The sequence below is a fragment of the Mugil cephalus genome, chromosome 19 (genome assembly GCF_022458985.1).
Source record: "Mugil cephalus isolate CIBA_MC_2020 chromosome 19, CIBA_Mcephalus_1.1, whole genome shotgun sequence".
Classification (NCBI taxonomy): Eukaryota; Metazoa; Chordata; class Actinopteri; order Mugiliformes; family Mugilidae; genus Mugil; species Mugil cephalus.
In genome coordinates, this window is record NC_061788.1 from 11378975 (window position 1) to 11403520 (window position 24546).

The window sequence follows — 24546 nt, forward strand, 5'->3', positions numbered from 1 at the left end:
GGGACCACTTCGTTCGTAATTTGTGAAACCATAAAAAGTCGACATATAAGATGTGGAGGCGATTAAATGAAACGTTTGATTGATCTGTACTTGAAAGCGGTCAGTAGATGCGTAACGTAAAACAATTTTACAAATATCTCATGTTGTTGTCTTAAACCGTTTTTACTCCGGGTAAACGGATATTTGCAGAGAGTGAGTCATCTTGCCTTAGCATAAAGCCCCTCCCACATTTCTCCCACAATGCACCGGTTCGGTAAATGTCACAACAAACCTTTGCGGTCCATAGATGTCAACTAACTAACTAGCGCTTTCTAGGATTTCCTTCAGTGGTCTGTGGGTTAACCCAAACTGTCTCACAGTAACATTAAACTAGACATTAGACAGAGAATTTGTCATTAGTTCTATTGAATGTAAACAGTTCCTCGTGGAGGACATTTACTAAAGCTAGTTAGCTAGCTGGCTATCTTAACTCTAACACGAAGGCCGTCTCACCTTAGTGAGATAACAAATATATTAAATAATGTCTGGACCAAACGGAGATCCAAACATCTCTATTGACGATGGTATTATAAACGACGACGACGAATTTGGCGATGAAGGTAATGAGCATGTTTCCACTCATAGTAACCTGTGCTAACTAATGTTAAAGTAAAAGAGGAAGTCAAGAGTTAAAACTAAATTCAGTAGGAAGCAGCCTTTAGTGATTTCTGGTCAGTTTGTTAAGTAGAATCTGTACGATGCAATAATACTGAATTAGATCGTGATAGAAGCTGACACTGGCTTAGTTTATGATTGACAAGAAGATTAATGAGAAGCGAGATTGAAATATGCATTCAAGAAAGTTATTTTGAATCTATCCCCAGGAAAATCCTTATACTCATTCAGGATTTGTCTCCAGATTTTCAGCTTAAATGTTCACATCCTTGTTAATGTTGCAGAAATAGGAAGATAGTTTCTTTCTAGAAGCCACGGAGAGATACTTCTATATGCTGCTTTAAGCTTTAAAAGTTGTATTGTTCATTTTCTGTGGTCGCTCACAGACTTTGTCATTTAGTGACTGAAGTCCAGTTTAATTATTTATTTTTTTCAGCAGCAATCATAAATAACATCTTGGTGGAACAAACTAATTTCTGCTGCCGCTTATCCCCAGAGTACGCCTCCATCAACTCGATGCTGGATCAGATCAACTCCTATCTCGATGACCTGGAGGAGCGGAACGACTCTCTCAATGGCAAACTGCACGACCTGATGGAGTCGAATCGTCAGGCCCGGATGGAGTTCAGGGCCCAGCTGCTTGGCTCCCAGACGCAGGACGAGCAGTGTCCTGCGGACGGTGACTCCCCCTCACCCAGCAAGGAGGACACAGGCAAGGATAACGAGGGCTCGCAAAAGAGCGACGAGGGCGACGAGATCAGGGGTTCGACATAAAGCAGATAGAGAGATGTTTATGACAGTACTCCTGACCTCTGTCTGTGGACGTGACTCTTGATCCGCATACTCCATGCCTGCCTGGTTCCTCAGTGAATTTGCACCCCCCATCAGCAGACATGTGCGTGGTAGTGATATGCATCTGCATCTTCTATATCACTGAACTCGGTCCAGTTTTTCTCCTTGTGGTGTTTTGCTCCTGCGCAGATTGTTGGACTCGAGTTACTTGGCATTCCATCACAGGCTTGTGAAATCTAAGTCAAATGTGTTGCAGTGTTAAAAGCTGCACTGAGATTTGATCATGTGATCATCAGAGTGACGATTCCTAAGACACGCAGAAGATTTAGAAAAATGCAACTCTTTATTAAACTATGCTCGAACTACATGATCATGCTCAGATTTGAGATTTGGAGCTTAAAATTTAAATGTAACTTAGTTTGACTTCTCTGGAACACGAGCGAGTTACAGTTGGACTCCCTAATGTGTTTCCGCCTCTACCCTGGATCTATTTATTGCCGAGTGTGTGATTACTCTTATTATCCCCAAATTTAAATAGAGAAACATTCCAGATGTCTGTCAGTGTGTTGTAATGTTTGATCTGCAGTATTAACACTGCTGTTTCGTTTAGGATAGGAAGCGATCAGCTTGAAAAGTGTCCGACAAAAAAAGTCCACATGATGCGGGAACCGTCTGACATTTTATTATAAATTAAGATGACTTCCAAACAGAAAACAAACATCCAAAAATACATTAAAGTTCCAGCAGTTAGAAAACATCACCTGTTTGTTCATCTCAATTTTGTCAGTAGCTGAATAAAAATACAATTAAGAAACATACAGCGTTGTTTGAAATGATCATTTTCTCTCTTCTGCACCGTTTTGCCTTCAGAGCTTAAGAGCACGGCTCTGATATCACGTCTTGGTTCCTTCGGGGCGTGATCTTTATCACATGACACTGTCGTCACAAGAGTCGCTACATGTGTCAGCCAGTCCTTCGTGGTTTAAAATATGCTTCTCTAAGTACGGAGGATGAAATGTTTCCAGAACAGCATACTGGTCGTGAAGAAGGAAGCGAAACGTCCTATTTCACACCTGTTTGGTGGCTTGTGAGAGCTGCAGCGCCACAGTCAAAAATATACATCGGTTTAATCTCTAACTGGGATAAACTAATGTATGCATGAAATCAGAGTTTACAAAGATTATTTGCTACATCAAATTACTACACAATCTTTCTTGCAAATCAGTTTGGACCACTACCTCAAATGTGTTTCCATCTGTCCAGTGTATGTATAGCAAAAAAAAAAAAAAAAGGTATAACGGAATAAAAAAGACAAAGCAAAGGTAAACTGGAGTCACCAACTACTGTCGCTGTGCTGCGAATGCTTTCAAGTCAACGGAAATATGTTATGCACGCGCGGAAAAGACACCCACATTAATGTTTGCGTGTCCTTCTTCTTGTGGGACTTTCATTTCATTTTATCTCTATGGATTCTGCATTAGCTACAGGAAAATATACCTGCCCTGGCGGACAAGTGCTCAAAGGTCAAAATGAGCAGTGTGTACACATGATGCCGGCTTCTGTGAACGTGAAGTGTCCCAGGGGAAGGGAGGAGGAGATAGCTCGTAATTCAGTCTCCAAATGTCAAAAGGGTTTTGTTGAAAAGGCTACTACATTCAACTCCAGCAGATCCAAATCCTCTCTCTCTCTCTCTCTACTGCAGATAATAGGCCAGTAATTATGTACCATATAGTTCTGTTTCAGTGAGAAGGCTTTTTTTTTTTTCACACAACATCCACTTCAACTTAAATTACTCAGGGAAGGAAAAGAAAATGCCCCGAACCGAGCGATGATCATTTTCAAAAATCATTATTTCTCAATACTCAGGCCATTTAACACTTCATTATTTATTTTTTTTAAACCAAAAGTTGTCACCTGCTCAAACACTTAATTTGGTTACATTCTACATTATCAGCAGGCTAATAGCGCGTGCTACGTGGTTAGCGGCGTGGAAAATGTCTCCACTTTACCATCGGTACAGCCTCCTACGTCAATCATCTAGCTAGCTGGAGAATGAGCAAAAAAAAAGAGAAAAAAGCTGACAATGAGCCCTCATCAGCCTCCGGATCTGCGAGGAGAACAGGGTGGAAAATTAACAAAATGATGAGTCAGACCACAAAAACAGTGGGTTGAGAATCTACTGAAAGCCGTCCTCTTTCTACTCAGCGGGAAAAGAGGGAAATACACAGATCTGTCATTTTTTCTTTTTGCTTCATTCAAATTTGGGGACAGAACAAAATTGCAAGTTTTTGTTATTTAAAATCAAACAGCATGTCCTGCTTCCTTACTACATGCCAATATCAACACCCCAATAGTACTATTCTAGTTCAGCATGCCAACATTAAATAATTCTTACAGCTGGGACTAATGAGAATGTCTTTAGTTTTGAGAGTTGGTCACATTAGACAAAGTCTGATCTCGGGATGACTCAGAATAAAAAACTAATTAATAAACTATCAATTTAACATGGCGGTACTCTAACTTTGCTGTTAGCAGCAAATTTTGAAGACAGAAACCCCTTATCAAAGGGAAAGATAAAGGCAGCTCGATTCATCCTTTGAGGACCAAGAATGTCAGTGAAAACTATTCATGGCAACACAACAAGCAATTGATTGATATAATAGTTGTTGAGATATTTTAGTCTGGAGCAAAACATTTCAATCCGCACAGCTAAAAAAAACAACATTTAGTATCCAAGTGCTTTATGGAACAAGATATGACACTACACCTGTGCTAATAAATATCAATGTAGAACTCCAGAGTAATAATGCCAATTAAACGTCAATTGGAAAAAGTCGATGGAGGATGAAAAAAATGCGTTTTGGGGGGGGGGTTTAAATGAAGTTATGAGTCTGCACAAAAACTGTTGTTTTTAAATACTTGCAGATGTAGTGTGGAACCTGAACTCATCATAATGTAAAATGGGATTCCAATACAAGAAGCGTCTCCTTGGTACAAAAATATACGATTATTAATGAGATGATCTCCTTCTGCCTGATGCAATCTAAAAGTGAACCCGCACAAAAATAAATGGGAGGCAAGAAATCGAGAGCCTTACCCAGAATATTAAAATTAACCTGCGTTTAATGGCTGTTAATTTTCCACCCTGGGAGAGCGATTAACGCGAGACGTCCCGTTCCACCGACCGAGAGCGTTCCTTTGTGTCGGTGTGTGTCTAAATCAGGACTCGCCAGCACGGAGAGAGGCCGAGCCGCTCACCTCTTGGTCTCTGCACCACGAAAGCACCACTTCACATTCAGCCACTTCGTGTCCCGTTTGTTGAGATTGTACCAGGTTTTCTTTTCCACGTGGTACCTTCAACTCAGCGTCTGTTCGTCGCCCTCCCCGACCTGCGTTTGGCTGTCGCTTTGGCCTTCCCCGCGCCGTTCTTTCTTCCTGGGCCAGCAGGAGCTTCCTCCTCCTCCTCCTCTTCATTAGCGTCCTCCGCAGCTGCTGCTGGCTCCGAGTTCGCCTCCTGTCTGCCGCCAGCAGGCAGCTCAGCTGGACTCTCCTGAGCGGAGGACGCCCGGGACGCGTTCTCTTCCTCCTCGCGGCGAAGGCTGAGGTCTTGGTCTGCGCTGCCGGCGCCGGCTGATGAGATGGGGGTGAAGTCCTGCGGGGTCGAGGGGGGCTCCGCTCGCCCCTCCTCTTGCTGGTTTTCTGAGTTCAGTCGAGTGAGTGTAATGGCGGGCTGCGTGGAGTTCACGCTCCTTGTTAAACTTGTGTCGTCAGAGTGCAAATTTTGATCCGAACAGTCCGAGGCGGTAGTTTCTGTTACGGGCCTGAGGCCGTCTGCAGCGAGGAGAGGTTTCCTGGAGGATTCAACAGCTTCGCCTTTTTGACTCACCAACGTGCTGTACCTCTGAAAAACAAAAGATGAAAAAAAAGTTATGCAGTACATAAAAAAAGCATCTCTTACTAACTACTAGTAAGATTAACTAGGATCATACTACTCACTTTGAGGTTCTCAAAGTGCTTCAGTGATTTGCAGTGAGTATGCAGCGCAGAAGATTCAAAGTGGTAAAACTTGTTGCAGAGTCTGCAGATGAAACCTGCAACTGGAACTAAAAAACTGGACCCTGCGAGAAGGAAATCGAAGATATCACTGAAGTGCGATGTTACACGAAAACAAAAAGACGCCAAACTGCAAAGAAACGCTTGAAGACAGCAGACTGACCGTAGACCGTGTCGGGGTCGTACGGCTCCTCGCTGGTCAAGTCGTTCAGGGTCGATTCTTCAATGGCGGACCAGCCGTCCTGCAACAGTACACGCATTACCATAGAGACTATCTCACAGCGACGCTGAACCTGACTTGTAAATTTAAATGCAAATATCGCTCTTAAAAGGACAACAAATTTCATGCAAATCACCTGCCGGTCTCCATCACTCCTCTGTCGTTCCTCCCCTTCCTCTGCATCACTTCCTGCGTTCTCTTCTAATGAAAACCCGTCTGTATCCACTGATGTCAGCTTGGCCAAGGCCTCGTAGCCCTTTTCCTGAAGCTGGAAAACAACAAGCGCATCGGCATCGGTGCTGCTCCTTTTGCTGCGCGAATCAATCAAGAATGAGCGTTATCGTTCATATTTCCTACCTTCAGTCTGTGCTCCTGGGACTGTAAGTGCTCTAAAAACAACTGCGACGTCTTGAAATGTTTCTTGCAGACTGCACAGGAGGAGATATCCATTCTGCTCGACAGCTGAGGGGAGACATTATATTCTCATGAGGCAAACCTGGGAAGCCGTTTTGAATCATTTTCAAAATGAATTTTCCAGAGTTAGCACGAATATATGTGTACGTATATAAGATGATTACTTTGTGCTCTTCTGTGCGACGGTGGTCCACGACGCTACTGGTGAAGTGGGTGCTGCACGTGGCGCACCAACGCTTGTCTGCTTTTTTCTCTCTGGATAAATAATATATGAGAATGAATAAATAAAACAGTAATACTAATAGATTTGTAAAAAAGAAAAAGAAAAAAAAAGAACAGAAATAAAACCAATATGACACCAAGGAAAATGTTAATTAGTCTGTCTGTTTATGGTTAGAATAAAATTTAAACCTGCCGTTTGAAAAACAAGAACACAAATCCACATTTAAATATTTCAGGATGCTTTCACATCTCTATTTCTTCCTCAGATACAGGCAGTAATATGATACAGTCTTGGCTCAAACGAATTGCTCCTGTGAACGAGTGTAAGCCGGCCGATTTGTTTTAAAAATCCCAAACAAACTGACCGTGGTGGGAAAACACACACGGTTTTGGAACAAAAAAAAAAACCTTGGTGAGAAAGCATCTTTAAACTGACCCATCTTTGCTAGCTCCCTGAAGAGACTCCTGCACTCGCGGCAGCAGGGTGACGAGGCAGGCGTTGCTCATGTGCTGAATTTCCATCATCCTTTGCTGGTGGGAAATGCTGTTCATGTGACTCCTGAAGTTCTACAAAACAAAACATTAAAGACGGATCAGTAGCATAAAAAAAAAACAAAAAAACATTGGGGGTTTCCAATGACGATGATTTACAGTCCACCGGCCCACATGTGCTCTACATTGGCGTGTTTACTCAACATACTTGCTGGTTGTGGCAGGTAATGCTGCAGAGGTAGCAGTAGAACTTGTTGGAGCCTTCTGCTACACCCTCCTCTTCGTCGTCCTGGTTCTCCGGTGAACACAAAGCGGCATCTTTGCCCTGTGAAGACTCCTCTGCTGGTAAATTGACCTGCTGATGGTCGTCACCCAGCGTGCCAGAGGGTGACGCGGCTGAGAAACAGCTGTGAACCTACGGAGAGGAATCGCAGATTAAATCCGTGTTTAACAAAGATGTGCCGGACGTTCTTCTTCTGAATTTCACTCACCTCATCAGTTCCAGTTTCCTCCGTTGTCTCAACACAATCAGATCCCTCTGTGGAGCCTCCTTCTTCCAGAGGGATGCAGCCTAGAGAAAGACCAGAGGACACAAACATAAGGTTAAGCTTAGTTCATCTCAACAACATTAGCTCTAGATGACACTGGCTTGTGTGTTTTACCTTCAGATTGAACATCTTCTGCGCTGTTGTTACACTCTAAGGGAACAACTTGTGTCTCTGGAGTGGAGGCAGTCTCAACAACGCTCTGTTCTTTGTGTTTCTCTGTCTCTAACCTGACAGGAAGAAGGAAAAATTACTTCATCAATTTCTGCTAAAGGGACACGCCACCCATATGTGAATGGCTCACCATTTAATCATTCCCCAGTGTTGGATAAGTGAGAAAAAGTGTTTTTAAATCGGTCCAGGTATTGTCCTAAACCGGCAGTACAGCTGTTAGCTTTAGCTTAGCAGAGGCACTGTAACGTAGTGTTGCCAATTAGCCAGTTGTTTGCAAAAGTGATAAATAAAAACAAGAATTTTCCTACTTACTTTCTGTGATGTGTACATTCGTATCCCTTTAAGAAAGGCCTGCTTTGATTCTACATACATTTACCCTGTTCTTATTTCCACAGACAAGAAGATAAAAGTCACTTTTCTGCACCAAATACTAATGATGTAAACAGTTTCCGCACCCCTCAGTCCTCTGCTTCTTCATTACAGGTTCTTCAAGTTGCTCGTCAGAAATCTGCGAGGGCCCATCCACTCCCTCCACAGCATCACCTGTTGGCAGAAAAATGCAATAGGCGTAAATTATATTTACCACTAACCTATACGTTCAGTAGCACGTCAGAAAACATGTTGAAAGTTACACGGTGTTTCAACTCGTGGTGTATCCCCAAGCTTCCATCTTTAACGCTTGTGTTGGCTGATTTGAATACCTACCTGTTTGCATCCTGTCGTTAGCTTCACTGCTACCGCTGGTGCCTGCTGGTTGGTCGTCTGTGCTCCCAGATGCCATCTGCTCACTGTCCCTCTTTCTGTCAAGCTGGCGAGCAGCAACGTCCTGCACACAAAGACAACAACAGGACTTCATATCATCTTTATATAAAAATAGAGACATAATTGTTAGCATCAACAATCACAGACATCTTGTCTGAGACGAAGTTGCAGTTCAGAGGCATTAACGCAGGTCATGACTGGACGTAATTTATTATGACTCCGCATTATTATTCAGCTGTGAAGCTAAAATATTCTGTCAACTTCTTGTTCAGCACCAACTTTAATTGTTCAACAACTTCCCTAAAGAGATTAAAAATCAATAAATGAACTGAAATTAATCAAGTATGGCTGTACCTCATTATCTTAATAAGCCTTTTAAATGCAAGATGTGCAAAAAGTTCATCTCAGTTACAACAAATCCACAAAATTGCATAGTGTGAAACCTTGACTTCCTTTGAGAGAAGATGCAAATTGCATTATTTTAAACTAGTGCAAATTAACTGAAACACTTTCGATACTTCTGACTACGTAGGTCATCAAACCGTTTTCCATTTTCAAGCACGTCTTCCCTTTTCAGTATATTAACTGGATCAAAAACTCACACTAAATTATAGCAATTGTAATGATGCTACAGTGTAATTACTGTGGTGGATGAGGAGGAAGAGGAGGCTGTCGTGGCGTTATTGTAGTAGCGGGCATGCGGGTGGTACGGTCGCGCAGCTGGGAAACCCATCATGGGCGACTTGATGGCCATTCCCATGGGAACTGGCCCGAGCAGGGACGACCTGCTCCCCGCGGTGAAGAACTGTCGAAACTGCTGGCCGCCCATCCCAAAGCCTCGCATGCTACCTGGACAAAGTATGTAAGCAGGCAAATGAGTAACAAATCAGTCGCTCCGTGAAACTGAACTGTCCTTTTTTTTTAGATGCTGCAGTTGAAGTCAATCAAAACGGTACCCTGCATCTGCTGCATCAGTATAGCCCCCTGCAGCATAGGATTGGGGGCGATGATGGTCGTCTGGGTCGCCTGACACAGGTTGACCATCCGGGGTGGAGGGGCTGTCTGAGGAGGAACAGGAATGGCTCTGGGCAGCAAATACACAAGAGACAAAACACACACACACCTTTAGTTCAAAAGAAAACAGTGTTTCAGCAAAGACGGTCACCCTGTTAAAAGCTTCAACGTTTACTTTACACGCTAAGCCCTTAATAAAACACGAAGTGGAAAACAAAAAGGCTGTTTTACTTGAAAACGAAGCTGTAACACTAAGTGATATTATAGGAATACACAAAATAAAACTAGAACAGTGCTCCTTTTGCTCAACATCACAACCTGATAAAAAGCAACATTGCTTGATTAAAATTGATGAACATGAGCTGACACATGCTTTTATGTCTTATTAGAGGTGAAAAATTAAATATCAGAGTTTGACATCCATGACTGATAAACATTGTCCGTGCAGGTGTTGTTGTGACGGGGCTTCTCGCTCAGCCACCGTCAGTCAGGAGGCGTCTCATCCGGAGGGCCCTGCAGCATCCCCGGGCTCGAGTTAGCACGCTTACCGTGGCGTCTGGTGGTGGTGGGGGACATGGTGTCCCGGGGGCGGCTGCGGCGGAGGAGGAGGCGGAGGCTGCTGCTGGAAAAGTTGCTGCAGGTGCCTCAGGTGCTGGTGAAACTGCTGCTGCTGTTGCTGCTGCTGATGGATGTGTGGGTTGAACATCACGGACTGATATTGTCCCCGCTACGTTACAGTACGAGTAGACGGAGCCGCAGGTGTCAATGGTGCAAATGCCCGATTAATGTTAAAAAAGAAGAGGATCCGACCCCTGGATGGGAGGAAGACAAAACGCTGATGTGATTTGTTGTCAGAATAACTCTTGGCTGAATATGAGTACGCAGGTCGCTCTCGTATTTCATGATGACAGCGAGCTAGCGTTAGCAACCAAGCTAACAACAATTCACTTTTTGATTCGCTAAGTTTATCTTAATTTCCACTTAGTCGCCGGGTTTTACAGGTACGGCATCCAGATAGACACGTGTTACTGCAATATAGTGCTGGCTTATTACGAACAAAAACAGTAAGTATTATCTAGAGCCAATAAATGAAGTGTAGGTACACCTGCCGTGAAGCTAACGTAACATTAGCCACCGCTCAGTAACACAACCCAGCAAGTTAGCTTAGCCTAGCATTCAACTAGCATGCATACCTCAAACTTCTTCGGGAGCTTGCTGCATTTTACCTTAAGCTTCCCGTGGTTGTTACGATGCAATCCCTCGGCACGTCAGCGGCGACTGATTATCCAAATAAAGTCATAGCGCAGAGTTAAACACTCACAGTGATCGCCGATGTGCAACTTGCACACATCAATATGTATCCAGCCTTTGGTGGGATGAGTCGCCCCCAGAGGTCGCTTGGGGAACTGTTGTCTTCCTCTTTGATATTGTACGGAGGTAGCAAACTATAAACTGTTGTCGTCCTCGTACAGATGGAACTTTTAGAGCATGGGCGTCAAACTCATTTTAGTTCAGGGGCCACATCCAACCATAATTTGATCTCTAGCAACACAATAATGTAATGACCTATAAGCAACGACAACTCCATAATTTTTCATCTGTTTTAGTGCAATCAGAATGAGAAGAATCAGAAAAGACTTTATTGCCAAGTATGTTCGTACATACAAGGAATTTCCCTTGGTGTTTGTTGCATAAAAAATACAATAAATAAATAAATAAATAAATAAAATAAAAGCAGCATAGTGATGTGGTGGTTTGCACGTTTGCATGTTCTTCCTGTGTCTGGATGATGGGGAGGAGTGGGGCTGTGGTTGACACCTGTGGTTTAGTAGATAATGTTTAAATAATTAAAACACACCCATCTTTATTAACATTATATATTTTAAGAAAAGTATTTTTTTTATTTTACACTTAGAGCTCCGTGTTAAACATTAAAAGTAAAGCACTACACTGACAGCAGATACAATAGAATAATGATAACTATAATAATAGAAACAGCATGTACAAAATATTATGTATAATTGTGATATAAAATGTCATGAATCTATGGCATAGATTGTGAATATTCCTAAATGGAGATGTGGTTTGGTGGTTAGAGAAGCATGTTTGGCACAGTGATGTCACTGACTTGATCCCCTTTATGTCCATGACTGAGTTTCTAAATCCCCTGCCACCAAACTGCTCCCTCGTGCTGTTCCAAACGTGCTCACTTGGATGGGTTATGCATAGAACAAATTCCTCGCATGTGCACATTTAAACAAATAAAGCTGATTTATATATGTGCACTAGCTTATTTTGTTTCACACAGATCTCACAACTTAAAAAATGTATCTACTAGGTCGTTTCATTTATAATAAATAATATTAAAACTTGGTGGCAGCTTCCCATCTAGATCTTTAAATACAGATTTGAGACAGTCAGGAAAACAAGACTTTGACAACAACGCAGGGAAAGTAAAGCAATGTCACCACCTAGCGGTGGGTGTCGAGTACTGCAGGGATCTCCTGAGAAAATACAAGAGATCATCCTCCTCCTCCTCCTCCTCCTCCTCCCCCCTGCGGTGCTTGGAGGAGTGAAGTGCGTTGGAGAGATCTGACACACCGAGGAGCCGCCGTCAATGAGGGAGCAAACCGAGGACTGAGCCGGTTCGTGTCCGCAGATCAACGCCCTCTGAACGGTGGCGAGGAGGGACGCGCACGGGGGAAAAAACACGAAATAAATCCCTGATCTGTCGAGGAGGACAGCCCTTCATCTCGCAGAGCAAAGATGGGGAACCGGGGAATGGAGGATTTGATTCCTCTGGTGAACCGCATGCAGGATGCTTTCTCCGCCATCGGTCAAAACGCCAACCTGGACCTGCCGCAGATCGCCGTGGTGGGCGGACAGAGCGCGGGGAAGAGCTCGGTGCTGGAGAACTTCGTCGGGAAGTAAGTAGCTTTTCCGGGCTGCGATGGAAGTCGGTGCGCCCCGGTGCATCACGCAAGCAGCCGCTTTCATTTTACACCCCCATCCCCCCCTCCAGGCAGGTTTAAATCCACCTCACGGGCTTAGCTGTCACTTTATCGCACTAAATGGAGGACATTTGATCACTTTGATCGTTTTGTATCTTTTTTTTTTCTTTTCTCAAATGAACACAGCACCAAGGCAAGCAGATTATTTCAGGCCTGCACAAATCCCCAGTGAAGTTTATCTGTTAACTACTGCGTGATGCATTTGGAGAACCTTGTACACCTCTAAATACAAGGTCTGAAATATTAAAAGTGAGTTTGCCTGATTTTGGTGTTGAAAACATTTTTTTTTCTTCTTTTTTTTTGTGTGTGACATCTATGACAGGGTCAGTGTGGATGCTGACTTCCTGTGCAGCAGATACAGTTACCAGGCTGCTCGTGTTGTTTCTGTGGCAGGGCTACCATTTTGTTACCCACAGGCCATTCAGTCTTGACAAGGGCAGCAAAATGCTGCTTGCTGCGTGGCGAGAGGTCTCGCGCTGTCCCTGCCAGGGCTCACGTCGTTGGCGGAAAATAAAGCAAATCTGATCTGTTATGCTGCAGTATGACCTTGCAGAGAGAGAACGAGAGTCCACCTGAGCTTTGAGCCCTTCCAGCTCAGCTCATCCATCTGTCTGCCAGTGCTTATAATGCTGTAAGTGAAGCTTACCGCATGCACTCAGCAGCATGAGTGCCACTGTCTGTTTGTCGGCCCCACTTTCTTGTATTTCACTTGATCTGGAGATTTTTGTGTGTGTGCGTGTGTGTGTGTGTGTGCGTGTGAGTGGTTTTGTGGATGTTTCGGGGGGACGTGTGATTCAGCAGTATTTCCTCCTTAAGCAAGGTCAAGATTGTGTGGACACTGTGGCTTCAAGCCAACTTACACCGAAATAGATCCTGGAATTTTACAACAAAATGTCATTAATATCACTGGACAGAGAAGAATACAATTGTTCGTCAACTTATTTGGGATTTGTAACCATTCCATCACTTTCTTATGGATCTGTGGATCTGCTGTCGTTCACCACACATGGTCTCTAATCCCCATCTTAACTGCTGGTAGGGAAGGCAAGTCTGTTGTTTACATGGCAGTGTAATCTACCCATGATGCTTTGTACTTATAGACTGAATATGAGTGAATGCTGTGGTATCATATATATCTTAATTTTATCTTTAAAAAAAAAAACAGATGACACATGTGAATGAGCTTCACATCACCCCAACCAGTGAGTACAACATTAGTAAGAAAATGATAAATTCACAAGAGAAATAAATGAAAAACAAAAATAATGGAAGTATGGTTGGAACCATTACTCATTAAACCTTATTCAAATGTCATGACATTTTGTGAATAAATCCACCCAAAAACATAGGATGAAAGTCAGCCAGACAAAAAAAAAACAATGCATTAAATCTCTTATCCATTCAATATTCCACTTAGAATTAGTTGTCAGAGACACCGACAGCAGCATTTATTTCATATTTCAGATCTTCTTCCACGACCTCCCTTGCCAAATGTCCGCGAAGTGTCGCTTCTCTCGTCCAAAATTTTATCAGATGACGTGCAGCTTTCATGTGCAATAGTATGCTTCTCCTCTCGGCTCCTTTTGTGGGCTTGTTCGCTGTCTTTCAGAGTAATTAGAGCTATTAAAACGACCTCCTTACACTCCTCATTGGACCATGCTATGCTGCACTCACTCAGCTGTAGTCATAGAAACAGCTTGTGGCTAATTATGCCGCTTTCCCCCCGGGGAGCAGCGGTTTTGATGGAGAGAAAGATTTATACGCTGTGTTGCAAAGAAACGTGTCGAGCAGATGAATCATCCTCATGTGTCAGTGAGACCTGCAGTCTTCTTCTTCTTCTTCTTCTTTTTTTTTTATACAGTGAGCAGATTGAAAAAATACCATCCTGCAGCGTTTCTGTGTGTGTGTGTGTGTGCACTCTCTCCCCGTCCAGCTGCAGTGACGTAGATCCTCCCATCCTCCTCCACCTCCCCCCAGTAACCAATTGTGTTTGTGTTATCTGCCTGAACCGACACACTTACAATAAGCTGTGTGTTTACATGTGATGGGGCCCCGTCTCTATCTTCTTCTGCCGGGCATTCACGTACTCTTTATTTATTTATTTATTTTTTTCAGCTGCCATTAAGCTGCCTCTATTTTATCCTTTTAATAGAAATAAACATCAACATGCTTTCTTTTATTCCTCTGTCATTCTGCAGGCCTTGTCCTTGTTCTGGCCGATCAATACCAAAGTATAGAGAGCTTGTAAATGGCATTTAGAATCCATCTATCTCAAGGACATTAGCTATATAATGATTGTTTAGATTTACTGCAGCTCCATGCATTTGTTTGGTCAAACAAACAAAAAAAAACATTGTTTCTACATAGACGATAGGATTAGACCAAAAACCACTGCAGGATTAAAAAACACAAACTTTAGTTATGACACGTTCCCTTTTAGATTTTGTTGTTGAATGTCTGGCAGGTGTGACTCACGGACAAGGACACACAAAAGCTACTGGACATACGTCGTGCTAATGGCATGAGAGTACATCCGAGAATACTAATCAAATTTGTCTGTTCCACTTTAACATGTGTCCTTCACCATTTTTTTTCCAACCATGTGTCCTTGTATGTTTTCGACGCTCGGTTTAATGTTTTATCGTTTCCAGACTTTTGTGCCTCTTCTTCGTTAAAATTCAACTGGGGTGGCGCTGCATTGTCATAATATATAAAGCTCAAAGTTCCTCCAAACATAATCATATAAAAGACTACAATAACCCCCCATTTCATTAAAGTCTCCATGAAATGGCTGGAGGAGGGTTGTTTGTTTACGTGGGTCTGTCCTATAGAACTAAATAGGCTCCGCATACGTTTTTGAGCTGAGTTGAGCCACTGGTGAAGGAGGGACAGTAGACAATTGTCTATATTATTGTCTATATGGTGTCAGGAATTAGAATTAAACACCATCATAGATTCTGAGACAGGAAAAACATATTTAAATATATTTGATTTATAAAACAAATGGAGAAAATAGACAGGAAAAAGAGAAATAAGTCTTCAAAACTACTACAGATTCACTTTTACCTGGACACAAGCATCACTCCCAAGCCCCGTGTCTTCTGGTTAGGTCTTTACTGCTCGTGTTTGTCGGTAAAGAAGACGTTTTATGAATTGACATTCAACCACAACGGCTGTTTTCTGTTTGTGGCGCTCACCCAGTCAGTGTTTTAGACTCCCACGGGTCTAATTATCACAAACAAAGCAGGGCGAGCGCCGCTGTTTTGTTTTGTTTTTTTTGTGCTTAACACATGTGGCACCAGCTGCGTGAAACCTTTTGGCGCACGTTAATTATTGGAGGTGGGGCCAAATTCAATATTATTAAATGACGGGTGACGTTTTTGTCTTCAAAGAGGGCAAATCTGTGAACCACAGTGCGCAAGCTCCGTTAGTGGAAGGTTTTAGCTCAGAAGAAAGTTTCAGCACCACGGACAGCTCTTTCATAAAACAGCTAAATCAGCACATCAGCCGTTTCTCCTGAAACGTGACAAAAAACCCTGAATGCATCATTGGCAGCGAGGCTTGCATTTCATGTCGAACATTCGTATCATTATGAGATTTTAAAGGGCGGCTCAGTTTACTGTCACTGTGGTGGATCACAGTTTCCTCTTGAAATCAAGGTTGAAATAACAGAAAATAATATTAACAACTGACTGTGGAGAGATGGAGAGATCAGAACCAATGTCATATACCATACAGTGTTATATTGGGATATATATACATATATATATATATTCCAACCCAGGTGCCTGTTGTTGCTGCATTGCACAGAGCTTTGCCGACTGAAGCATTTTGCTGTGACGGCTGCTGCTGGGAGAAGCACAAAGCAGGAGCATAAAACTACAACACAAACGCTTTCCTCTCCCCGCCGCTATCACCATCCCAACCCCCCCCCACGGATAGATTAAACTTATGATATATGGCCGGGCTCAGGAATTACATAACGGCGAATGACTGGAAGCGTTCTGACGGTGTGCGCTGCAGCTCCATCACTGCGTCCTTTTATTCTGTCCAAGTGAAAGCCTCAAGAGGAGAGAGTGAAATAGAAGCGGCGAGGAGAGGAGTCTTTTAATGACTTACAGGGTAATTAGTGGTCTAATGGGGAAGTCTCACACCTCGAAAAATGAACTGTCCCATATGCTGCGTGGGCCGTCTCCTGGTAATTGTTTCCCTTTTCAGCTGCTAATGTTTTTCTCGGTTTCCCTCGACTTGATTAGATTTCTGGCTAAAATCTGATCAAATTAATCTAGCAGTAACATTTTATATTTTACAGTATAAATGGTTCTCTTCTCCCGTCTTGGTGAAGGTGGCTTATAAAATTATAAAATTGGAGATCAGGTAGGTTAGCTCAATGTGTAGCCATTTAACAAACATGAACAATTTTCAGTCAGTTTGGTTTGCTTTAAATGCGTCTCCATCATTTTTCTAGCAGATTTAAGTTTCTGCATTTCTTGAAAGGAAAGAAAATGAAACAACTCAGGAAATGGACAACTGCTTAAAGTCAACAAACTTAAACCCTTAAATAAATGACTTGGTAAACAAATAAGCGACCCTCAATTTCAATGATTAGCATCGTGCCACACTCATTATTTGAGTTATTGGCATATTTCATTTTATTATTCATGGGTTATTCTATAAAATATTAGCAAACAGTAAACATCTTCTTTTATCTAATCCACATGAGACCTTCTACTGCACCACAGAGAAGCTTGAAGTAGTAAATGTTTGTGTTAAAGTAGAATTAAAACTGATCAACTAATAATTTCAGCTCCAAAAATGAACAGACTATTTGCTCCTGAGACCACTTCTCAGGGAATCATTAGGAGTTTATGGGACTTGTAAAATAAACTTTTATTGGTCTTGTTACAGTAGTAAAATCGCTTTTTAAAGAGTGAGGTAAAGGGTGAGAAGGCAGTCAGAAGAGAGGACATGGTTTGTTCCGATACGGCTGCAGGGGATTACCGCTAATCTCCGTTTGGGCCGCAGCTCGCCTCCGTCACATCCTCCCATTGGCTCCGCTCTAATCTCGATGCCTCACCTTGCAGCAATCGGCCATTTCATTGGCTCCATCTTCTGCCGTGGTTTGGAAGCCTGGTGTTGCCAGATTTCAGATTCAGATTCAGATGCTGCTGCACGCATTAGAGGCAGGATTATTTGAGGCTCAGTGCCTCAGAATCGGAAGTGAGGTGACGCAGGTACAGAAAGTGTCCGGTTGTCATCATTACTGTGCGTTACAGAGAGTATCAAACTTAACTAGATAGTGGTAAACATATGAAAATAAAACAAATGAAGAGAAGATGAATAAGTCAATAAGCTCCCCTATCCTAAACAGCAATTGTGAGCAGTTGTATGATATGACGAGATAGATATTGAAGCCATCTTGGTATCTAGTTTCACCAGCTAATTGCCACCATTTAATTTGGCAGCCGGAGCGTCATCTGATTACCTAAGCGGTGTGAAAGGTCAAATGTTTGCATGGTTTTCGCACTTGCTGCATTTCACAATGCATTTATTGTGCATGATTCACCAAACATATGTTGGAAAAAATCCTGAAAATGTCTGATGCGGTGCACTCATTTGAATTAGTTTTTTTTAACGTGCGTGAATTGTGGCTTGTGGGAACCGAGGGAAAGTGTCTACATGCATGAATAGGCCATTTGTGTGCACTCATCCTGGCATTTGTGTGCATTGTTTGTACGCCACTGAATACGCAGCGTTTATGACAAAGGGAGCGGTGACTCACGGCTCCACGGCAGCTGGAGCTTACGAGATGCATAGACCTGTGTGGGAGTTAGAGCGAATAACGGAGAATGGATGAGGCAAATTCCTCTTAAAATTGAATCTGCCAAGTGCTTCTGTTGGTAACCTATTTTATGTGTAACTAAAAAAAAAAAAAAGACATCAGTCAAATTAATCTGCAGGTGCTCAGCTGTGAATCCACTGCCATAAAGCTCAGTGTGTTGGCGTCCTGCCCCCGACCCTTTGACCTGAAGTCGCGACGGTCAGCATCATCTCTCCTTCTCCTTTGTATTTGTTATTGATCACTTCTAATGATTTTTAGAGTATTATACTTATATTGCGCATCTAAACAGATGATGCAGGTGGGAATCACCGAAGGCCCCAGTACAGGATATGATGCCTTAACATATTTATATATACAGTATATATATTGGGCTTACTTTAACTGCAAATTATGTCTCCAAGGCAAAACCCTTTTTTCTACGATGCCTCCATTTTTGTTCTACCAACTACTTTCGTCACCTCTGCTGAGCTCACCTAAAAATAAGAAAATGCACCAGCGGCATCCAGTGCAGTGAAACTGATTTAATTTATTGGTAATTTAATAAAAGACTCACCCTTGCCATCAGTTTATAGATACAATAATGCCATGCAAGATATTGCAGTAGTCTGCTGTGTCAGTCCCCCCCCCCCCCCCCCCCACCCCTAAAGGCCATGACAGAGCAAAACAACATTACAAGTCTGTATTCATCATTCAGAAGAGCGAGGATTAACCTCCTGAGACCTGAGATTTTGTTTGGTGAGCATTTTTCATTTCTCCATTTCTCTTTATTTGAGATTGGGATATTTTGGGATTAGTTAAAATAAAAAGTATAAAAAACTAAGAAACGTCTTTGAATTGAAAGTAGTTTTTAGAAAAAGTGATGTCCTCGTGTGTGGAGATTATTTCACTCAATGTTATAATAAAGCCCCCAAAGTGTAACAAAATATGAAACTGTTCATTTTTTAATGTCTGAAGTCCCAACGTCGCTGCCCTCCCGCCGTCATGTTTTTACACCAACTATCTAGTTAAGAGGATAAAAGTTGAAATGAAGCAGAACAAAAAGCCACAAACCTGAAACTTAACGTCCCCAAATGAGGACGCAGGGTCTCAGGTGGTTAAATGAGATTCTTTTTTTTTTTGCTTTCTCAATAGCCATATTGATGTAAAAATATTGTGGCATCAGATGATATGAAATGGAAAATTAGAAGAGCCCAGGCAGGAAGTGACTACCACATTAAACCGCTCTCAATTTTCAGATGACGCAATTGAGACGACAACCGACAAGAGCATCTGATACAGTTAATCAGAATACAACCACCAAATGTACCGTGGTGGGGGGCGCTGTCCAAATATGCAAGAGGGTTACCTAGGCAACCAGAGTCTGGCACGACTGCTAGCGACCAACTGTCAGCTACAAAACAATGACCGATAAATGAATTACTATAAAAGTGGACGAGGTCTCTTTCTGTTTTTATTCCTGTTCACTGGTTCACTGAGCTGATCTGACTAATCTCTCTCTGTAAAACTATGGTCAGGGGTCTCAGTGGTGCCAACAATCGGGGGGTACGTGGCCAAAACTGGGGCCGTAGATAGCAAGAGGCAAAAAAAATAACAACCTTCTCTCTCAGTTTACAGCACCAGTCAAAAGTTTGGGCACAGCTTCTCATTCAATGTTTGATTCAGGAAAATCAGTACTGAAGAAATCAAAACTAGGAAGGAACATATATGAAACTATACATTATACAAGAGTTATACAAACCAGAATATGTTTTATATTTTAGATTCTTCACAGTAGAGCCCCCTCTTGCCTTGATGAGTATTATACTGTATACTGCATCGTTACAGTCTTCAAAACAATATCATCGCAGAAATAACATTTAAAGATGGCTGCCACAGTGTAAACCACACAGGGAAATGAGCTATACTGCACATGCAGACACCTCAGTTAATCCATACAGACATTTTTCCAACAACCAATGAAACATTGTGTTGAAACAGAAAGTGCATTTAGACAAACAGTGACTGTCGAGTGCACTTATAGCCGAGTGCTCGCTGCAGGTATCTGACGCGACCTCAAAGATCTCGATTAGCACATCTGCTGTCCTTGTTTGCTCCATTTAATATTTTAAACGTTACCCGTCTCCTCTGTATCTCTGTGGTTCTCCACAGCTCCACGAGCCTTCGCATCCCCCACCTCAGTGCGGGGGACGGAGCTGAGGAGGGCGGGGGAAGGCGGCACTGTCGCTCTAGCGGGGGCAGCGGGGGAGTCACACTACTGTCACAGCTTTCATGCTGTGGTTAAACATGACGGGCTTATAGAAGGTCATGTCATTGATGTGGCGCCGTAGCAAAACACAGTGGATGAGTGTGAAAACCCTGACTCTGTTACGAGGAGGATGCTTGTGGTGGGAGTTTGAAGAGAGGAGGAGGAGGAGGAGTGAGAGGGAGACCTGCAGTTAAGGCCATCTGTCCCGTCTCTCTAAAAGACGTCCAAGTAGGAGAAGGGACACACATATCAACATAAACACACACACACAGGATCCTGCACACTGACAGTGAGGTAGATACATGCAGATGAACACATATAAAGGCCAAGAGAGCTTTGTTTCTTTTGTAAAACGACAGTATTGCTGCTGTAACCAAGAGTAGCAGCTGTTATTCATGTCCTTCATGTCAAAACTCGTTAGTCGTGTCCTTCCCTATATGTTAAATGGCACACGGCAAGTGGTAAAGACACTGATAAAGACGCCAACTCAGTCCTTGAGTCCTCAAGTCCTTTGTTGTAGCTTTATTTTTTAGGTATAACATGACCTGTATGGCTGAGAGTCTTCACAGACATCCTTAATAAAAGTGTTGTTTGGGTCTAATGCTACTAAAACTAAAACAGCTCTTTGTGTGTTCACTAATGGATGAGTTAGATGCAGACAACTAATCCCCTGTGTGTCTTTGTCCAAAAAAAGTGATTAAAAATTGTTACTGATTGATTGATTGTGTAGACTTCTATTGCCCATCTGTTCCCTGTAAGGGAATACTGATGGACTAGCTTGGTTTATGACTTAAATAGTGAGATGTATGTTGGTTAAAACTCATGACAGTTGAATGATCAAAGTCCAGTTTTAGTAGCTATTAAACTGAAATCCCGAGTCCAGCTCACATTCTTATTTTTTCAGACCTTCTACAGTTGCATGATCTAGTTAATTAGTGAGTTTTAATTGTGTTCACCAGTGATGCTCAAGAAGTATAAGCAAATATACACTTCATTAGGTATCCTTGTTCAACTGGTCATGAATGCAAATATCTAATCAGCCAATCACAAGGCAGTACGCGGTCCAGGAGACCTGCTGGAGTTCAAACTGAGCAACAGATTTGGAAAGAAAGACAATTTACTTAAATGATTTTGAACGTAGCGTGGGTTTTTGTGCCAGGTCGAGAATTTCATGTGCAACCATCTCTAGTATTTTAAGGGTATGATCGTAAAAAGAGACGATGTCCAGTGAGTGGCAGAGGTCTGAGGGGAACGACCACGTGGTTTAGAGACGATGGAAAGGCACGAACTCAAATAACCACTGGTATCACAGCTCGACTTAAACAATAGACTCGATTTCTCCCGCAGCGTTTGGATCGTAGGGTCAGAATTTGAATTCATTCTGTGTCAGCGCTTCAGGCTGGTGGTGATGGCGTAGTGATCCGGGGGAATGTTTTCTTGCGTTTTGAGCGCAGCTTGATGACACACTGGCGGACGAACACGATTGCTGGATCGACTTTTTCCTTGTTAGGTCATGGTTTTGAACGAAAGCAGCCAAGGCCCAACTCCTGACTCACGGATGATGGAGCTGCCTCAGGCTTTTTACTCCAGGTTCAAACCGAGGCCTCGTTGTCGTTCCGTTGTCGCTGTTGAGTCATTTCTGCGTTCGGTTAAGTTCTCCGATTATGTAAAAACCAAACCGTTTTCTGTCTGTTGGTCGTGTGAATGTGTAAAAACTGGAGCCTCCGTGTTGTCGTCGTTGAGCACACGTCTCTGGATGACAGCTGTCACTGGTGGAGGCCTGAGGCTGTTGTCTCATGAGCAGCTAAATGCAGCCCAAAGAAAACTGTGTCTGGTCAAGCTGTTGCACACTTCACACCTCAGACAGGCAAACAGTGCTTTTATGAATAACATATGTTAAGAACTTTAATTTACACGAACACACAGACAAAACTGTTACTATGTAGACACACGTTTTCACATCACACTGTTACAGTGCAGCTAACTTCTCCGGCTGATAGTGTGAAGAGTGTAAACCTGCAACAGTTAAGTCAATTAATTGATTAGTGGATTTTTGCAGTATATTTAGCAGCTATTCTGATAATCTTCTAATGGTATGTGACATTTTTAGAAGCAAAAATATCAACCATTTGACGCCTCCAGGTGAGAGAATTAAATCTTTTGAGATTTGAACGGGCAAAACGACAAATCAGTTTTCATTCAATCGATTAATTGAAGGAAAACAGACTTAATTAATATGAAGAGAGTGGAGTGCGACAACACTGATTAATATATATATAAATATATTTATCAATATCATTCTGATATTTTATGGAATACAGCGAGTTAGTTTAAATAAAACAGATCAGACTGATTAAATATTAAATAAAACAACAAATTAAATCGACAGGATATCACATTTAAGATGATGTGCAGGAATATGAATTTAAGAAGATATTGATTTACTACTTTAAGAGTGTAATGTTACAAATTTTGTCTTTTTTTTTTTAAAGTAGTAGATGCCAAAAAATCTGTTTTCAGCTTCTGCAGTCTGAAGATTTGCCGTTTCTCTTTTTGTATTATTTGTAGTCACAGTCCTGTTTGGACACGTTGCAGTGATAGATCACTTGAGTTTTTCTACTGTAACCGACACAGAAAGTGTCCTGGTGGGACCACAGCTGTTGATGTGTTGTTACTGAGCCCACACACACTCGCACATGTTTTCTTTCTCTTCTTGAGGGAATAATTCTGAAATCTTCACTGCTCCTCCTGCTGCTGATTCATTGTCACTGACTCATGTTCTTTTGACTTGTTGTGTTCGACACTGACACACACTGTGAATGACACATTGTTATTTTTTTATTTTTTCTTCAGTTTGTTTTAAATAATACGAGTTATTAGATACAGATTGTTTCTTTCCTTACCTTTCCTGACGACCACTTTCGCTGCGTGTTGCAGGGACTTCCTTCCCCGTGGCTCTGGCATCGTGACCCGTCGTCCTTTGGTCCTGCAGCTGATGAACGCACCCACAGGTGAAACTCCTAAAACTGCTGTCTTTACACATCGTGGGATAATTTTAATTAAAAACTAAACCCCTTATCACTTGGCTGCCTCCCAACATTTAATATCAGTGGGTAACGATGCTGCTTGAAATGTGTTTCACGTTCCTTTTCTCATGTCTGTGTTAAGTTTCATTTTTTACAGATATAGAGTAGCCTGCTACTTTTGCAAAACCAGGGACATTATTAAGTTTTTTTTTCTGTTCGCACTTGCTTGCCAAAACATTAGGTACACTAGGGAATACAAATGCATTCTGATATATTTATATTATATTTGATATTTAGTCCAGGACTAAAGACGGTTACAATGTTGAGTGTAAACAGAGTAGGAAACGTGGAGGATGTAGTTTTTGATGCTGTACTGAATTAAGCACAAAAGTGTTTCTGTTATTTAGCTGACTAAAAAGGTGCTGACAGAATAATAGGGACTTGTGTCGCTCTCTCAGATATCTTAAACAAATGCTGAATACTACAACCTCCTTGAAGCTAAGATTTAGTTATATTAATGTACTAGTGTACCTAATAAAGTGGCATGTGAGTGTATATACATGAAACTATTATATTACAAGAAAATGCATTTATGTATTTTTTTCCATTTGACATCCCATGTCTCTATGGCGCAAAAAAGAAGAAATAAGTAGCCCTGCTCTAACTAATTGTTATTTATGAGATGCAACCACAGGAGCTCTCATGTCCGATTACTCTGGTAGATGAATGTGTGGTTGAGGTCACCTTGAGGCATATTTTAAAAGCTCCCGTGTCTTTGCACGACCTTGCGATGGAAGGTTAAAAGGGAAGACATCGTTTACGTCCGTTCTCCTCGGCTTGGTCATCGTAACGTCCCCGTTTCATTTAATAGTCAGCTATGATTCTTCGTGAGGAGACAGCAGGTGGGACGCTGGCTCGTCTTTCAGCCCCCTCACCCCCAGGTCTCCTCGACCATTTCCTCTGGAAACCATCCCCTGACGTCATATTCCTCTTTAGTTCATCTCTAAGGATGACAACATCCGCCATTTATGTTCCTATAGAGCATATTCTCACAACTTGAAGGGAGTTCATTTGAACACA

At 42.3% G+C, this 24546-nt stretch overlaps 3 protein-coding genes across 16 annotated transcripts in view; 2 read left to right on the forward strand and 1 right to left on the reverse strand.

Annotated features, from left to right (window-relative positions):
• Nucleotides 1-230: 230 nt before the first annotated feature.
• Nucleotides 231-2264, forward strand: bbln (bublin coiled coil protein). Its single transcript, XM_047570071.1, has 2 exons — nucleotides 231-599; nucleotides 1151-2264. The coding sequence occupies exons 1-2, from the start codon at nucleotides 521-523 to the stop codon at nucleotides 1426-1428; spliced, it is 357 nt and encodes a 118-aa protein (XP_047426027.1). The 5' UTR covers nucleotides 231-520; the 3' UTR covers nucleotides 1429-2264.
• ciz1a (cdkn1a interacting zinc finger protein 1a) lies at nucleotides 2114-10777 on the reverse strand. Of its 2 annotated transcripts, none has more exons than XM_047570070.1 (16): nucleotides 10536-10777; nucleotides 9891-10154; nucleotides 9285-9412; nucleotides 8972-9177; nucleotides 8272-8392; nucleotides 8022-8109; nucleotides 7510-7622; nucleotides 7339-7418; nucleotides 7056-7262; nucleotides 6792-6922; nucleotides 6298-6388; nucleotides 6077-6181; nucleotides 5856-5987; nucleotides 5663-5741; nucleotides 5443-5564; nucleotides 2114-5347 (listed from the first exon to the last, which is right to left on the reverse strand). In XM_047570070.1, the coding sequence occupies exons 2-16, from the start codon at nucleotides 10046-10048 to the stop codon at nucleotides 4808-4810; spliced, it is 2301 nt and encodes a 766-aa protein (XP_047426026.1). In that variant the 5' UTR covers nucleotides 10049-10154; nucleotides 10536-10777; the 3' UTR covers nucleotides 2114-4807. The 2 variants fall into 2 exon arrangements, with proteins under 2 accessions (XP_047426026.1, XP_047426025.1); XM_047570069.1 differs by having other exon boundaries at nucleotides 10569-10776.
• Nucleotides 10778-11890: 1113 nt separating this feature from the next.
• Nucleotides 11891-24546, forward strand: part of dnm1a (dynamin 1a) — a 48280-nt gene continuing 35624 nt past the window's right edge. For 7 of the 13 annotated variants that reach the window (XM_047570224.1, XM_047570220.1, XM_047570221.1 and 4 more), the window contains exons 1-2: nucleotides 11891-12269; nucleotides 23378-23451. In XM_047570224.1, the coding sequence (XP_047426180.1) occupies nucleotides 12109-12269; nucleotides 23378-23451 (235 nt within the window). In that variant the 5' untranslated portion in view covers nucleotides 11891-12108. The remainder of the gene's footprint in view (nucleotides 12270-23377; nucleotides 23452-24546) is intronic. The other 6 variants (XM_047570217.1, XM_047570222.1, XM_047570227.1 and 3 more) reach the window with 1 other exon arrangement.

Excerpts from the sequence above, each read along its gene's own strand:
- ciz1a (XM_047570070.1), bottom strand. The coding sequence starts at position 10,048 with ATGTTCAACCCACACATCCATCAGCAGCAGCAACAGCAGCAGCAGTTT. Across the intron at positions 8,393-8,971 it reads CTTCCTCCTCATCCACCACA|GACGTTGCTGCTCGCCAGCT; the intron begins GTAATTACACTG and ends CTTTGTGTGCAG. Across the intron at positions 5,988-6,076 it reads CCCAGGAGCACAGACTGAAG|CTTCAGGAAAAGGGCTACGA; the intron begins GTAGGAAATATG and ends GTTGTTTTCCAG.
- bbln (XM_047570071.1), top strand. The coding sequence starts at position 521 with ATGTCTGGACCAAACGGAGATCCAAACATCTCTATTGACGATGGTATT. Across the intron at positions 600-1,150 it reads CGACGAATTTGGCGATGAAG|AGTACGCCTCCATCAACTCG; the intron begins GTAATGAGCATG and ends GCTTATCCCCAG.